Raw genomic sequence first — 16,301 nt, 5'->3', positions numbered from 1 at the left:
GTTCTCACGCAACATACGTGCCTAAAAGATCCTCACTTTTACTTTGTTGATTATAGTTAACTTCAGGGTGTCGGTTTTTTGTGACGGTGTGCGAGAACGCCGTAAAAATTTACTCTCATCATTTTTCCCTAACACGCCAAGAAAAGTATAACTTCAATAAAAAAAAACACAACCGAATAGATAACCTCAACTTTTTGTAAATCTGTTAAAAAAATAGACTTTAGAAATTGATTAGGAATATATCGCCACTGCCCGGACAGGTTAGCCCGCTACCATTACCACAATCACTTACCCCGAGGTGAGATTACAACAAAGGGTTAATTCGAAGTGGCTTAAAAAACCTTGCGAAGTCAGGTTTTCCGTTTGTAAACTATCCTCAATAGACTCTACCCTTAAAAAGTAATAATTAATTCAGCATTTCGATTAGTAGCGGCAAATTGCTTTGCATAGTAAATGCAATACGTGTGTCAATCAATCTGCCGTCGCCATGTTTGTCTCGGAGCCTTAATTTACCCAAATATATTTCTATTTTCGAAATGAACGGAACTGTTCTTAAGGTTATCTGTTTAACTTCCGCTTTAGTTTTTATTTCGTAAGTACCCGTAACATTTTTATCATATAACCTCCCCGGCTCAGTGATGAAGACTGGGTCTTTTTAGTGAAAGGTCCTGGCTCAGTGATGAAGACTGGGTCTTATTAGTTGAAAGTCCCGGGTTCTACTTCCGACGGACAATTTGAGAAATTATTGTTTATTTTTCGAAGATCAAAGTCTTTGTGTAAATTCAAAACAAACAAAATTCAAAACATTCTAAGCGTGGCAACGCTTAGAATGTTTTGAATTTGTTTGTATGGAAAAATTAATATGTTTTTTTTTTATTCCACTACATGTTAGCCCTTGACTTCAATCTCAGCTGGTGGTAAGTGATGATGCAGTTTAAGATGGTAGCGGGCTAACCTGTTAGGGAATATGTAGTATTACCCCCTAATAGGTTTCTTCGCGTCATCGCACCGAAACGCTAAATCGATTAGCGGCACGTCTATGTCGGTAGGGTGGTAACTAGCCACAGCCAAAGCCTCCTACCAAACAATATGGTTCTTTTGATTTAATATTTATACAGGTGATTCCCTATGAGATAAACTTATGCATCCTTCAACATTATTTCGTAATTCGGTTACACGTTGTATACTTATTTTTTTATTTTCAGTAATGTGAGCGCAGATACCGCACTTATAGTGAAAGAGCTGCAAGTGCGGAAGGAGCTAGAGTTTGCGCTAATAGATTTGCTCAACGGAATAATGCGCAGCGAGGTTATAACTTGCATAACTATTTTAAGCGACACGGTTTACTTGGGCGTTTTCGAGGGGGCACTGTTTAAGAGGACAATAACAGTACCGTTTGTTATGGTATGCTGACAAAAATATACGTTATAAGTTTACGCTAGTAGTAGTAGTATAGTAGAACTTTTCGTAACAGAGTAGAACCGGAGAAGTACTTATTACCGTCATGCTTATTTATGCCCGCCCGCAGCATTACTGTGTTCGGTGTAATTACAGGCTTATGATGCTTAACAACGCCTAAGGTGATGGAGAGGGCGCCACTTTGTAGGATATGGTTGTCCACTCACCATCAGGTGGCCATCAGGTGGCCATCTGCCTGACACGTAAATTATTTAATATAAAGAACCATGCTTAAAAGCAGCTGTCGGCTACTTCAAAGACTGCACCTCCAGTTTACATTGCTGCTTGACGATTCGTGTGATTTGTATGACTACTTAATACTTTTTTCAATTAATACCTAAATGAGGTACTTAATTATTAAACAATATAGATATCTGTTTTTATTTATTTTGAAACAATAAACAACAAGTATAACCATTTTCAAATGTCAGAACTCGGAGCTAGTTTAAAAACGCGACTGTCGAAGTCTTTAAATTGTTAATCCTTTCCTATAGGTAGTGGTGGAGGAATCTGAGGACTTGCTGTCACCGAATTATGACACTCTCGAATCGTTGAGGCAATCCCGAAAAGATGGTTGCAATGTTTACGTCATTATTTTGGCTAATGGACTCCAAGTGGCCAGGCTTCTAAAGTTTGGAGATAGGTAAACGATATATTTATACAAATTCAGATATACTTTATTTATGATGTCGATGACGATGATGTTCGCCAACTTAAACGAGTATTTCATGTTCTTCTTCCGATGGTCATATTTCCAACCCTTCCTAAAATTTGTTCAACCGGAGTGTCAAAGCCTCGAAGGTCATGGCCCGTTTACTGTGATCGCTTCATCATATTAACCCATTATCGGCCCACTACAGGGCACGGGTCTCCTCCCACAATGAGAAGGGCGTAGTCCACCACACGGCCCACGGATTGATGGAATTCACACACCTTTCCTCACGATGTTTTCCTTCATCGTCAAAGCAAGTGATATTTGAGTAATGAAAACGCACAGAACTTAGAAAAGTTAGAGGTGCGTGCGAAGTCGAAGTAATACCCGCTAGGCTATCACCGCTTCGCTTTATATGAAGCTTAGACTCAATAATTTCAACGGAATAACCACTTTCATTGCTTTAGGAGGTTCTATGTGATATTTGATCACATATAACGTCCTGAAGTGAATAGATAAGTGCTATGACCAGAGTTACCACAAATTTTGACGAATGGGCGAGCTAGTGAATATGGGTGGAAATATCGACCTGAACGATCCCGACGAGGTAAAAGATGACATTTAGACAGCTCAGGGTATCACAAAGAAAATTGCATAAAAAAACTTGTCCAGTAGTGATAAATAAATTAAGTACAGTTACCGTAATGTTTGGATTTAAAGAATTTCCATTCAGTCACTTTGAGCCGTGCACATTACACGTTCATAAACTTTCCAATAGCTAGAGGATTCCAAAAATGCCTACATGCAATTAATTGTATTGTTTTAGATATCGCATATTGGACACAAGAGCCAAATACATAATGCTCCACGACATCAGACTGTTCCACAGCAAACTTCACTACATTTGGAAGCGTATCGTCAACGTGGTCTTCTTGAAATACCATAAAACAATAAAAGGGAACGTAAGGGCTTGGTTCGATCTCTCCACGGTACCTTTTCCTAACCCTATTAAAGGGATATTTATATCACGACGAGTCGATATATGGAGGAATGGTAAATTTCATTACGGCAGAGATTTGTTTGCTGATAAAACAGCGGATCTTAGTAACGAAGTTTTGAATGTGGTTTATTACGACCACGTGCCTTCAGTTATTGTTATCAAGTCAAACGAATCAAGCAAAGTGGGAGGTGTTGAAATTGAAGTAAGTAAATAATATACTACGGCAATACACATATCGCCATCTAGGCCCAAAGTAGGCGTAGTGTTATAGCTAAGATGACTGATGAATATTTTTAAGAATAACTAGCGGACCCTCGCGTCTTCGTCCGCGTCTGAATCAATCGAGAAGCTAGAATAGATGTGATGCTAAAATCATAATCATCGTGGCTACTATTATTTTACGTGGTATACTGAGTTAGTAAGTTGCCATTATTTTAGTTTATACATAAATACATTCATACATCCACCCTTACAAACTCTCGCATTTATAATATTAAATAGTATGGTACGCATGTATTCGATCGTTGTCTCATATGCCTTCTTGCTACTTGCTGTTATTAGTGAAGAGTTAGTAGGCCGGTGGGGGTTGATAATGATGATTAGATATTTTTTTTCTACTTGAAGTTAGCCCTTGACTGCAATCTCACCTGTTGGTAAGTGATGATGCAGTCTAAGATGGTAGCGGGCTAACCTGTTAGGGAGTATGGTAACCTGTTATACCCCTAATAGCGTTCTACGCGTCATCGCTCCGGAACACTAAATCGCTTAGCGGCAAGTCTTTGTGGATAGGGCGGAAACAAGCCACGGCCCACCAGACCTGACTAGAGAAAATCCAGAAATTATTAATTCCCAAATTGCCAAAATCAATTGATAATTGATAACCTATGGGTTCGAAGTTACCTAGGTATATCTTTTATCGTAGAATAAATTCCATATTTTGTTAGTAACAATACTAACTTAAACCTATGTTAGTTCCTATCACTAATACTTAAAATTATATTAAAAAACTACTTACGCTACGCCCTCCAGCGCTAAAAAGACCATGGTTCGAAGTTCACCAGAAAGGACTGTCTAGTCTACAAGCAAATATGCTGAGGAGTGCGTTAGTGCTATACGCAAGTCCGCTCATCACGGACACAGCGCGGCAGCATTTATGGTTATTGATCAGGTGTTTTGATAATGACTGACATGACGCGTGACTGCTCAACGCAATCTCTGAGCAAGCGGCAAAAGTGAAATTAGGACCTCTCAAGATCGTGACGTGAATTTATTCCTTACCTCCTTTTTTTGAAAGTAAGTTTAAAATACAACGGTAATAAAAATAATGTACCTATATACTAAGATCATGTTTTTTTAGATACTCAATACACTAGCCAAGAAAATGAATTTTGCTCCCAAATTGTATCAGCCATCTAACGCAGAAGCTTACAAATGGGGTCAAAAGGAATCAAATGGCTCATTCTCCGGTCTCCTGGGGGAAATGGTCAACGGCAACGCTGACTTAGCCCTGGGAAATTTGCAGCACACGCCGTACCACCTGGAACTGACTGATTTGAGTATTCCGTACACGACTCAATGTTGGACATTCCTGACGCCAGAGGCTCTTACTGATAATTCCTGGAAAACACTTATTTTGCCGTTCAAGTAAGTTTGTCGAAATCTCCAAGGTTTTGTTCCTTTTGTTTCTTGCACTATTTTGGTATACTTAACAGTTTTCGTACCTATATGCCTTCGTTCTTATACTTACTTAAACTGCGTTTCGTCGACATAGTCGGCTGCGGTAACGTCTACCTAGTAGCAAATATTGTTGCTAGATAGATGGAGAGGAAAAGCAATTTCAACAATATGCACAGATACAACTTTTGGTTACCAAAAATGGCTAGTCACTTAAAGTCAATCAAAGTCAAAGTCAAAAGTCCAAAATATCTTTATTCAAGTACCATACGTGGCACTTTTGATGCGTACATTACTTGAGAAGTACACGGTAGTGAAATTACTTACAATCAGAGCACTACTTCGCTACTAAGCGATAAGGCCGCCTTTTGTATTCTACATCCGTCTTTGTATTTCTATACTTCTTTTATTTCCCTAACTTCATAGCGGTGTAATACAAATAAAGAGTTAAATATTAATACTTACTTAACAAAAGACAATGCTTAACAAGAATACAACAATTTCGATAGTCAGTCTTTTACCTTTCGCCTGAAACGCCGAACATATACATAAACATTTCGATAGTTTCGCAACGATAGACTGCAGCTTGAGAGAGGAAATAGGATAGTTTTTCACCTTGTGAAACAGACGGTTCCTAGTAGATTAAAAAAAAACTGAAACAGCTAGTAGTTTATATAAGCTATGCTAAATTAGTGGAGAACTTTTTGTGATGGCTCGTCCGGGGAAGTAATACCGCCATTCTTATATGTGAAGCTAATTAGCATTGTTGCATTACTGTGCGGTCTGAAGGGGGTGGTGGTCTGAACACCTGATCCACAGGACACAGGGCTGCACGTTGCAGAGGACGTGTTCCTTGCATGCCCTGCCAGGTATCCCTTTTATATGCGATGATTTGATCGATTGAAATGAGAAAAATGTATTCCTAATAATATTTTTTAATCGACTTTTTTGATTAACCTTTGATTTTCTCCAACGATTTCTATTCTTTGTTCGTAATGGGAGCTGATGGTTACCAAATTATCTTTCAAACTTCCGAAGACGGGCACCCATCCATTTACTGACCTAGGTCATCGTGGCTTACCCAGCGCTATCGATTAATATGTAGTGCTGCTGCTAAGCCACACATTCACACTTACTTGTTTTTAAAATCTTTATTTAAAGAGCTTTGTCGCCAAAGCGACTTTGCCGCTCCCACTAAATTAGACTTTACTTTCCGCTACGTTAAGTTTTTGATCATTCGGATGTGTCCTCACTCACGATCAGATTGATGGAGATGAGAAAACTGTATTCCTCATATAGATATTTCTTTAATTGACTTTTTTGATTAAATACTTACTTTATTACAGGTTGTACATGTGGGTAGCTGTATTATTAGTACTGCTTGTCACTGGCGCCATATTTTATGGTTTAGCAGTTAATTATATGAACCTCTTGGATTACAACAACTCCTTGCAAATAACGAAAAAGCCCGTGACTGGTAATGTATTACTTACAACACGATAGAATTAACTGTGCAGTATGAAATTACATCATTAACGCAAATAAATGCTATCATTTCTTGACGATAGTTTTAAAGTTCAAATTCAAAAATGTTTTATTCATGTAGACCTTATTACAAGCACTTATGAAGCGTTCAAACATTAAACATGTTACACTAATGTTAGTGATGGTGATAACTGCATTCGTTAACTTAAAACCAGAGCGAGGATGGTTTTAAACACGCCCTGAACCAACAACAAACATAGCCAGGTTTTTTTTTGTTATCACCGCACAGTCTAGTTAATGTTGAGCTATGAAGTAAGAGCAATTCATACCCAAGTTTTTTTATCATACATGTAATCCTTAATATTATAATAGAATAGGAGCTGTACTAGTCTATATATAATCCTTGAAACCATAAGTGCGTATGTTTCACGGAGTATCGTATTTTCCTCAACGTAGCTCACTTCCCTGACTTAGTAGTGATTTCAGCATTATCTCTGACTCTGTCTGGTTGGAGGCTAGATCCGTGGTTAGTTACTACTCTACTGAAAAGGCCGATACCATAATACGATGCCGTGTATTAAAAGAGTAAAGTAGAGTACAGTTCAGGAGAATGGTTTAATAAAGCTGCCATTACCCTTAAAAGGTCAGCCCCCTTACATCTTAGACTACAACATCACGCAACACCCGGTGAGATTGCAATCAAGGGCTAACAAAACAAATGCAAGAAAATGAGCGGAATTCCAGCGACTGCTGTACTCACTATTTGCCCTTTATGATAAGCCACATCGGTGTGGTGTTTCGGTACCTATATGATTACGTAGTCCGATTCAAACTTGACTTCTGGAACTTCGTGCGTTTGATGTGCAGAATCCAATAAGCGGTATCAGCCTAACAGCAGGATGGTACAGTACTAACTGCGCAAAGCTACACTCGCAACTAACTTCCGTGACGACTTAAAGTTTGAATCGGACTGTACCTTGTCACTGATGGGTAGATTGGTATTGAAATGTTTTGGCTTAGGCGTTCCATTTTTTGAGGTATAGCTAAAGACTAGCTTTTTTTGGCTATAACTGTTTTAAATATCACAGCGCAGTACCGTTGTTTGCGGTACAAGACTGGTAAAATAAACGCAACCATTTCCCGAGGTCAGCAATGACTAAACTAATATTTGCTTTGCAGATTCAAAACCGGTTGGCATGTATTTGTTCGGCGAAATAACAAACAGCATTCTGTACACGTACGGAATGCTACTAGTGGTCTCTTTGCCCAAACTACCATCTGGATGGTCTATTCGCTTGCTTACAGGATGGTACTGGCTGTATTGCATACTCCTTGTTGTATCTTACAAAGCCAGTATGACCGCTATACTGGCCAACCCAGCACCCAGAGTAACAATTGACACTTTGAAAGAACTGGTAGACAGTAAAATCGCTTGTGGGGGCTGGGGTAGAGAGACAAAGAAGTTCTTTGTCGAATCACTAGACGAAATTGGCCAGAAAATCGGAGAGAGATTCGAAAACATCGATAACCCAGAAGAAGCAGCTAGCCTAATAGCCAAAGGGATTTTCGCTTACTACGACAGCTCGAACTTCCTGAAATATCTAAGCGTCAAGCGTAAAAGTTCTTACACCAGCATGGAGTTTGAAAATTCCACAGCAAACGGCACAGAAGTATCGAAAGCGGATAGAGACCTTCATATCATGTCAGATTGCGTGGTTAACGTTCCTATATCAATCGGTTTCCATAAAAATTCTCCATTGAAACCTCTGGCAGATGTTTACATCAGAAGAATTGTTGAAGTTGGCCTTGTGGAGAAGTGGTTAAACGATGCTATGTACAGAATAAGAACAATGGATACTTCAAATGAAGAAGTCAAGGCATTGATCAATTTGAAAAAGCTTTACTGTGCATTCATAGCTTTAGCAATAGGTTATACATTGAGCGTTATATGCCTGGTTGGAGAGTTTGTTCATTGGCATTTTGTAGTAAAGAAGGATCCCAACTTTGATAAATATGCCATGGATGTCTACTATACTAACAAGAATAAAAAACACTAGTAATTTAACTAGAAGTTTTTATTTGACAATTAGGATGTAACATGATCAAGAATAAATAGTATTTTCAGTCATTTTGAATCACAATTTAATTATAAACCCTCAGTTTCTGATATACTGAATCAACAATCTGATACAATTGGTAGGCAATTTACGAACCCAAATAATCACTTACTAATCTGACAAATGACCCTTTTGGCAACCAAATCGGTCTGCTAAAAGGGGCAACTTTTGATCAATAATCAGGAAATTAGAAACTGGGGTACTTTGCTTCATCTTTAACTATTACTGCATTTTTGTACACATTTTTCCATCATTGCAGCAAATTTCAATAATAAACAATATTTTAAGACTGCTGCATGTTACACAGGATGGCAGTAATACAACCATTTGAATTAGTTATATAAACATTATATGAGTCAATAATATAAGAAATATAAAACAAACTATAAAATCTTTTTTTCAATAAACCCAGAATGGCATACCTAGAACATGGCCTAATGATTTCCATCACAATCATAATAATTGTTACCTAACCTAATTCAGTACATTTTATATAAAATTAAACTAATAATGTCAGCGAATCTTTTATGACCTATGAGATCCCGTTTACCCAAGTATAGATAGCTAAATGTTTGTGATGCTATGTGGGATGGGAAAGAACACAATAGTATTAAAAATTATGTAATTTATCTTAATTTGTTTTAAAGACTTGTGTGCTAGCAACCAGAGTTCTAACCCTAGTTGCTGTAATCCCTCAAATCCTTACCTTGCAAAAAATCTCCTACAATCTCAGTATGGATTATTGGATTCCAAAGGTACAATATTCAAGGCCTTAGTGCATAAACTATTAGAAAAGGATTTAGAAATACATTGAACTAAGCAATGACCAGAATAGGTCTACTTGAAACCTTGCCTTAACAAAATGCAATAAGTGGCTTAAATTTTTATACCTCTTCATACAAGAAATGTCATGATAAAATAACCTAAATACCTAATCTGTTCCTATAAATGCAGTCATTAAAGATGCTTTCAAATTGGCTACTATGAGCCTCACAGGACAGCAACTAAAATCATTTATTAATATTTTTCTCTCCCGTCAAACTTTAAGTCAACCTTTTGCTAGGAGTAAGTACATCATTATTACAATAAAAGGCATCTGAATCCAGTCATTCCAATGTCAGAATATAATTATTGTAGTTTGAATCTATGAAAGGTCCAGTAGCTACCTGTTTGCCATATATGTAACTACTTTAATAAATAGCAAACTGATCTGAATTTCAAAATTCTTGCTGATGCAACAATTTAAGTGGAAATTTCTTTGAGTACTGGGCCTACCAGGGCCAAACTAAACTAAACAAATGGCACTGTAGCTCTAATGTATAGACAATATAACCAGACAATATTAAAAAAACCCAGAGCAGTTATTTTTACATAATAAAGAACATAAGTTGAAACCTCTCCATTCATTCAGGTTAAAATGAGTGAGGGGGTTAGATTTATTTATTATACATTGGTGAGGTTTTTACATAATACCGGTCACTATTACCTATTGGCTTTGACAAACACAAACATATGCGATTGAAGTACAACAATCATTTATCACTTGTCTCAGGATTAAAAACTGGTGGTGGGACACCTTCTGGAGCATTCTGTTTGATCCATGGATGTTGTAGCACATGTACTAACGGTAATCTGTTCTCTGGTTCAATGACTAGTAGTTTTCCCATTAGATCTCTAGCTTGTGCAGAAACGTAATCTGGGTATTTGACTATCACATACTTAATCTTTCTGTATGTCTGATTGGCATCCTTTGCATCAAACGGCGGGAGTCCAACAAGCAGTTCGTAACATAAGACACCAAGACTCCATATATCTATGGCAAAGCTATGAGGCTTACCTTCAATCATCTCAGGGGATAAATAATCTAGGGTTCCACATAATGTCATACGCCTGGAAGATGGTGAATGCACAGACCAACCAAAATCTGCTATTTTAAGCTCAAAGTTGTGACCGATCAATAGATTTTCAGGTTTTATATCGCGATGAATAACTTTTTTGGAGTGACAGTATATCAACGCTTTGCTTAGGTCTCGAACGTAAATTGCGGCAGTTTTTTCGTCGAAACGCCCGCGTTCCTTCAATAACTTGTAAAGCGCACCGTGTTTGGCGTATTCCAAAATCAAATAAATGCGTTTTTCGTCGTGAAAATAGCCGTACATTCGTAAAATGTTAGGATGCCTCAGTCTACACTGAATCTCAACTTCGCGTCTGACTTGATGCTCAATATCGGAATCTAAGATCTGGCTTTTAAAGAGCACTTTTAACGCCACCACGTAATGTGATTTTTTTTCGCGCGCTAAGTAAACATTGCCAAATTTACCTTTACCTAGTGGTCGTCCCAAATCAAAGTCGGTCAGTGCCCATTCTTGTTTCTTGTTTTCTGCCGCTTTCGCATCTTGACTACCAGTCGGATTTTTGTCATTTACATTGTTGTTCGCAAGAGGACGGGGCCGGGGTAAAGGCACTTTAAAGTTAGTAGGATGTGTACTTGAGGAGCTCTCAATTGGCATTTTTGGTATATTTTTACACGTGTCGGCACGTTCAGCAGTGTTCGGCCTGTTTTCCTTGCCATCATATTTTTGAATATTCATTTTGAAGTTTCGAATTTTAGGTAGTTTAAAATCTCACTATTCATTCAACAAATATTCACATACACCACACAACAGAATTCAAAATCAAGAGAATAACGTATTTGGATGGTGGGTATATTTTGAACTTTTGAAGTTCATATTTTTTAAATTTGAATGGCTCTGGAGCCTAAGTTCTAACTTGCCTTTTGATTTTTTGTACCACTTTTCTCGTAGAGGATACAAACACTACTGAAAGTAAAGTAATTTTTATTATTTTTAATAGAATGATAAATTCCATTCTATTTGTTTTGGCGATGTTAGCTATTTCTTATAATTATTATTAAAGCTACACCCGCTGGTTACACCATGTTATTAATTAAGGATTATTTATTTATAGGGTTATTTAATTGTTCAATATATTATTAAAATAGACAACTTTTCCACCGCAAGGGTAAGAAAACTATCTCATGTCTAAGTAATGACTTACTAAAAAATAAATAATTGGATATGGTAAATAACAAAGCTGAGAAAAGTAAGAACTCAAATCAGAGTCTACAAGAAAAAAAAATTATGTCATCTGTAAATTTATCAATTGTTTTTGACATGGACAATTTTACAGCTGTTTAGTTTAGGTTTTTATGTTTGATGTCATTAATATTACGAATTACAAAATGTTACTGTAACTGAACTTAGTTTAATAGGTAACATACATTTAAAACATATTGTTTATTTTTCAATACTCAAACATTATTATTGTAAAGATTTAAACAAATCTTTAAAAAGGTTAGTAAGTGAAGTGATGAATTCGTTTTTCTTTGATTTATATGTTTAACTAGTAATTATTTTGTAAATAAAACAAATAAAAAAAATCCTTAAATCTAGAATACGTTTATTTTCATTCCAAGATACCAAACTCCTGGGTCGCTTAACTTCCGTCTTGGGAAAGTAGTATTTGAGGTTATGTTTGAAACTTCAATAGGACAACAGTGACTTAAACATTTCTACACCTAGAAGCTATAGAATAGAATAATTCTAAATACTGAACATTTGCATGCCTAAGTAATGTACCTAATAGTAATTTATCCCTTTCATTCATATGAGACCTACTGAAACTCGCTAGATACAAGCGGCAAATACCTGTATCTTGTGGAAATCCCTACAAAAGATCTTTGTCCAGCAGTGGACATAGGTCTTTTCAGGAGACAAAGTTAAGAAATTATAAATTCCCAAACTGGGCCTGGCAGGGATCAAACCTGTAACCTCAGCTTATAAGTACACTGTGTTCATCATAACAAAGATGATGACAAAAATAAAACTTTACAAGTGTGTTTAATTGTAAATACCTAGCCCATTTATTAGTTCAGTCTATCTGTCAACAAATAATTATACAAGTTTATAGTTGGTGAAACAGGTTGATTGCAAAATTATAATTCTAGTGAAGTAATGAAATCTGTGATAGTGATATGACTATAGCAGTTATTCTTACTTGTCTTATACTGTAAACAATATTTTCATTACTTTTTATTGTAAAAGTATGTTTTTAAAGTATTAAAAAAAATAGGTATGTAGAGAAAGGTTATTGCTGTTTTATTTGATTTCTTTAAACACATGTTCTTTTTCTTATTTCCCATAGTATAAAGGAATAAAAACATTTTTTAATTTATAAGACAGGTAGTAGAAAAACTATAGTATTAACTTATATCTCTAACTATTGCAAGAATCTCTATCACAGATTAAAGATATAGATCGATAAAGGCTATTTGTTTTAGTTAATACTTTTGGTTGATAACTTAATATATTATGTTCACTTAGATACATATATTTGGAATATGTAAATACTTATGCATCACTTGATTATGTTTAGGGTTACTTATTAATATCTAGATAAGTTTGATATACTTTCTGAAGAGTAGCATAATGTTAAATAGTCCTCACAACCTTAACCCTTCTTCATATTGAGTGCTTCTCACTATGTCTGTGTGATATGTGTGTTGTACCTAAATCCAGTTTAGTTTTAGATGTCTGTTCTCTTATAACTTTCTTGCAGCATGCAATTAAGTCATAAGTTATACTTAAATTGAGTTATTTGGCCCTAAAAACAGTATATAATGCAACACTTAGAGTACTATCGTAATATCACTTAGGCTGATTGGCTGAGATTATATAAATCATTACCTTTAATATCACATAGGCTGAGTGGCTGAGATTACTATATAAATAATTACCTTTACCAGTCTTAATAAACAGTTTAAAGAAAACAATTTTTTGTGTCCAGTTTTAACTTAATTTGGGCGAGCCTTAGAGTAATATCAACTCTTATTATAACATGCCCCCTAAATATTTCAGGGTCACAAACATAAACAATGTCAGATGATGCTGAACAGCAGGCAGAGGAAATTGAAGTCCTCAAATCCATTTATGAGGGAGATGACAACTTCAAACAAGTTGGTGCTACTACATACCAATATAAGGTAACAAACTTTTTCTCATCTATATACACAAATAAGCTATCACGAATAAGGCTATAGTTTTATATCACTAGAAAATATATCCTATTATAATTAACCAACCATTTGTTTAATAAGAGTGTCTTCATGAAGTCTTAGAGGCCATCCTCTAAGACTTCACGAAGAGATTCGTAATTAAATTAAGAATTAAAACAAGCAATTAATTGTATATGGGGTTGAATTACAGTCATACAAAGTTTACAGTTTATGAGAGAAAGCTGTTTTTTTGGTTAATTTCTGGGAACAAAAACAGTCAGTCTAAATGAATTTTTATCTAGATTTAAATGTACTTTTTTTAAAAGGGTTTAATGTCTATTATTATTTGCGTAGCCCTTTTTTATTTGATGAAATAAGGATTTAATAAATCATCATCATATAAACTCATTACCGGCCCACTATGGGGCACAGGTTCCTTCCCACAATGAGAAGTTGGGCGGTTTTTCAACACGCAGACCCAGGGCGGATTGATAGAATCCACACACCTCCAAGAACCTCTGAGGCATGGAGAATTTAAGCATTTATTTTTATTAATTTACATAATTTTGCTAATTTCAGTATGTTGATGGAGAAAAATCATTTATATTAGAAATCATATGGGGTCCCACATACCCAACAGAAAAGCCTGGCTTCAACTTAGAAATATTTTATAATCAGAATCTGTAAGTATACAAAATATAATACAGTTAGAAACGTGTATACTTAACTTGATGTATTTTTTTTATTGCATGCTAGTACATATTTTTGACAGGTCAAACTAATGTAAAAAGTCATACATATTTTTTTTAACTTAATTTAAAACTGGACTGGCACAATGGTAGGCTTCACACCTTTGAGAACATTGTGAAGAAGGCATGCACGATGTTTTCCTTCACCTTAAAGCAAGTAATATTTATTTGCGTAAACTAAAAACGAACATAACTCAGAAATGTTATAGGTGCATGCCTGAGATCTATCGTGATAACCCTAAAACTAGGCCGAAATGTTAACCACTAGGATATCACTAGTCTGTTATTGGTTCTTAATACATACAAAATTCCACACCATTCAGACACACATACTTTTTTAAATACAATCTTGCTATGACTAATGGAGAGCAATGATGAGGTCAAAGTTGGGGCGCTCTTGCCTAGCTAGCCTAGCTGACAGTTTCATAGTTTAGAAGTAATACTTCTTTAGCGGCTTTAGGATAAAATCATGGTAGTTAAATAATACGATGTAAAGAAAAGCGAGCGCACATGGTTAAACGATTTTAACTGGATAAAGGTAGTTGCGAAACCGAGAGAGAGGGGAATACATCGTCCGCCTCAGAATACTCGCACCCTGAAGTTGTTTATAAGGTTTTTGTCCACTTTCAATTGTCCAAGTCTGCCGGCTTATTCCGGTGATTTAATTGATTCAATTGTACAAAAATCTCAAATTTTAATGTTCAGTGAAACTTTGTGTTCCTATATTGAGATAACTAGATAATGCGTTATAATCAATAACTACTTTCAATGTATTAAATAACTTTTTTCCATTGTTAGTGTCGTTTTCTCTACAAACGTAGAATAAGGCGTAAGATACAATTTTTTGAATGATTTTTGTCTTGTTACGCCAAAGAAGTATAACTTCTAACATGTTTTTTTTCCGTCTAAATGTTCTTGTTTTATGTACACATTTTGAATTTGCGTTATATTTTATGTTTGTTAACCCAGCTTGCCGTCTGTGAAAGAGAGAATCCTGTCTACAGTGAACACTGAGGCCGATCAATGGGTGGGATGTGCGATGACGTACACTTTGTTCGAGTGCCTTAAGGAGAAGGTGTCCGAGATTTTGTCCGAGCAGGCCGAGGAGGCGATTGTGGCGAGGATCGAGAAAATTGCAATCAATGAACAGGTATTAAATTAAAGCGTACAGCTTTTATTATTAACACAAAATGCCTCTAAAATTTGACCGCATTTACAGCTCCACATGTGAGATGTGGGTTTAAGTAGTACTGGAACTTTTTGTGTCGGTATATGGTTGCCGGTGTAATTATGGGTACATGAGGCTTGAAGCGGTGATAGCCCAGTGGGTAGGACTTCGACTTTCGGGGGAGCGAGTTCGAATCCCGGCACGCAACTCTAACTTATCTAAGTTATGTGCGTTTTAAGCAATTAAAATATAACTCGCTTCAACGGTGAAGCAAAACTTCGTGAGGAGCAAACTTGATAGCTCTCCATAATAAATAAAAATAAATATACAACGACAATACACACATCGCCATCTAGCCCCAAAGTAAGCGTAGCTTGTGTTATGAGTACTAAGATGACTGATGAATATTTTATATATATATATATATATATTTAATTTTATTTCTATTCATATTATTATAAAAAGGTGTTTAATCGGGAACTTGTGTTTTACAGACTGATTCAAAGAAACCGGAGAAGAAAGAGCAGTTGAGCAAGTCGCAGAAGAGGAAAGCGTGGGACCGAGCGGAGATCGGCCGTGCAGGGGAGAAGCCTCGCGGCTGGGACTGGGTGGACATCGTAAAGCATCTCTCCCAAGCGCCGCACGTGCCCTCCTGACAATAACTGACACAACCATAGACTATATAGACTATATAATATCTTGATAATTGAAATAAACACGAATAAATTTTGGATAGAAGCAGGCGTTACTTTGCGAATATCCATGATATATTATTAAGATAAAGCTTAATATGCTATACGTGAAAGCATGAGAATCTGTATGGTGTAATTTGCAATGAACCCTGTACGCACGTTTCGCTCCGAAACCAGAGCATCCTCAGGAGATGTTGACTTCACAATGAATAATTGTTAACTTAACAATTATTAATTGTAAAGTCAACATCTC

General features: G+C 36.2%; 3 protein-coding genes across 4 annotated transcripts; 2 read left to right on the top strand and 1 right to left on the bottom strand.

Moving 5' to 3' along the window:
- The first annotated feature begins 536 nt into the window (after nucleotides 1–536).
- Nucleotides 537–8,398, top strand: LOC120624258 (glutamate receptor 2). The gene is made up of 7 exons (XM_039890707.1): nucleotides 537–592; nucleotides 1,206–1,404; nucleotides 1,953–2,101; nucleotides 2,937–3,312; nucleotides 4,468–4,754; nucleotides 6,131–6,261; nucleotides 7,449–8,398. The coding sequence occupies exons 1-7, from the start codon at nucleotides 537–539 to the stop codon at nucleotides 8,324–8,326; spliced, it is 2,076 nt and encodes a 691-aa protein (XP_039746641.1). The 3' UTR covers nucleotides 8,327–8,398.
- Nucleotides 8,327–11,097, bottom strand: LOC120624467 (serine/threonine-protein kinase Aurora-2). The gene has a single exon (XM_039891029.1). It carries the CDS (start codon nucleotides 10,975–10,977, stop codon nucleotides 9,919–9,921), a length of 1,059 nt encoding a protein of 352 aa, XP_039746963.1. The 5' UTR covers nucleotides 10,978–11,097; the 3' UTR covers nucleotides 8,327–9,918.
- Nucleotides 11,098–11,571: 474 nt separating this feature from the next.
- LOC120624526 (RWD domain-containing protein 4) lies at nucleotides 11,572–16,094 on the top strand. Of its 2 annotated transcripts, none has more exons than XM_039891125.1 (5): nucleotides 11,572–11,739; nucleotides 13,303–13,427; nucleotides 14,019–14,122; nucleotides 15,158–15,338; nucleotides 15,851–16,094. In XM_039891125.1, the coding sequence occupies exons 2-5, from the start codon at nucleotides 13,320–13,322 to the stop codon at nucleotides 16,010–16,012; spliced, it is 555 nt and encodes a 184-aa protein (XP_039747059.1). In that variant the 5' UTR covers nucleotides 11,572–11,739; nucleotides 13,303–13,319; the 3' UTR covers nucleotides 16,013–16,094. The 2 variants fall into 2 exon arrangements, with proteins under 2 accessions (XP_039747059.1, XP_039747060.1); XM_039891126.1 differs by having other exon boundaries at nucleotides 11,574–11,657.
- The last annotated feature ends 207 nt before the right edge of the window (nucleotides 16,095–16,301 follow it).

This window comes from Pararge aegeria, chromosome 6 (assembly GCF_905163445.1).
Source record: "Pararge aegeria chromosome 6, ilParAegt1.1, whole genome shotgun sequence".
In the NCBI taxonomy this organism is placed as follows: domain Eukaryota; kingdom Metazoa; phylum Arthropoda; class Insecta; order Lepidoptera; family Nymphalidae; genus Pararge; species Pararge aegeria.
Note: the sequence above shows the minus strand (reverse complement) of the source record. Positions and strands in the feature narration are given on the sequence as shown.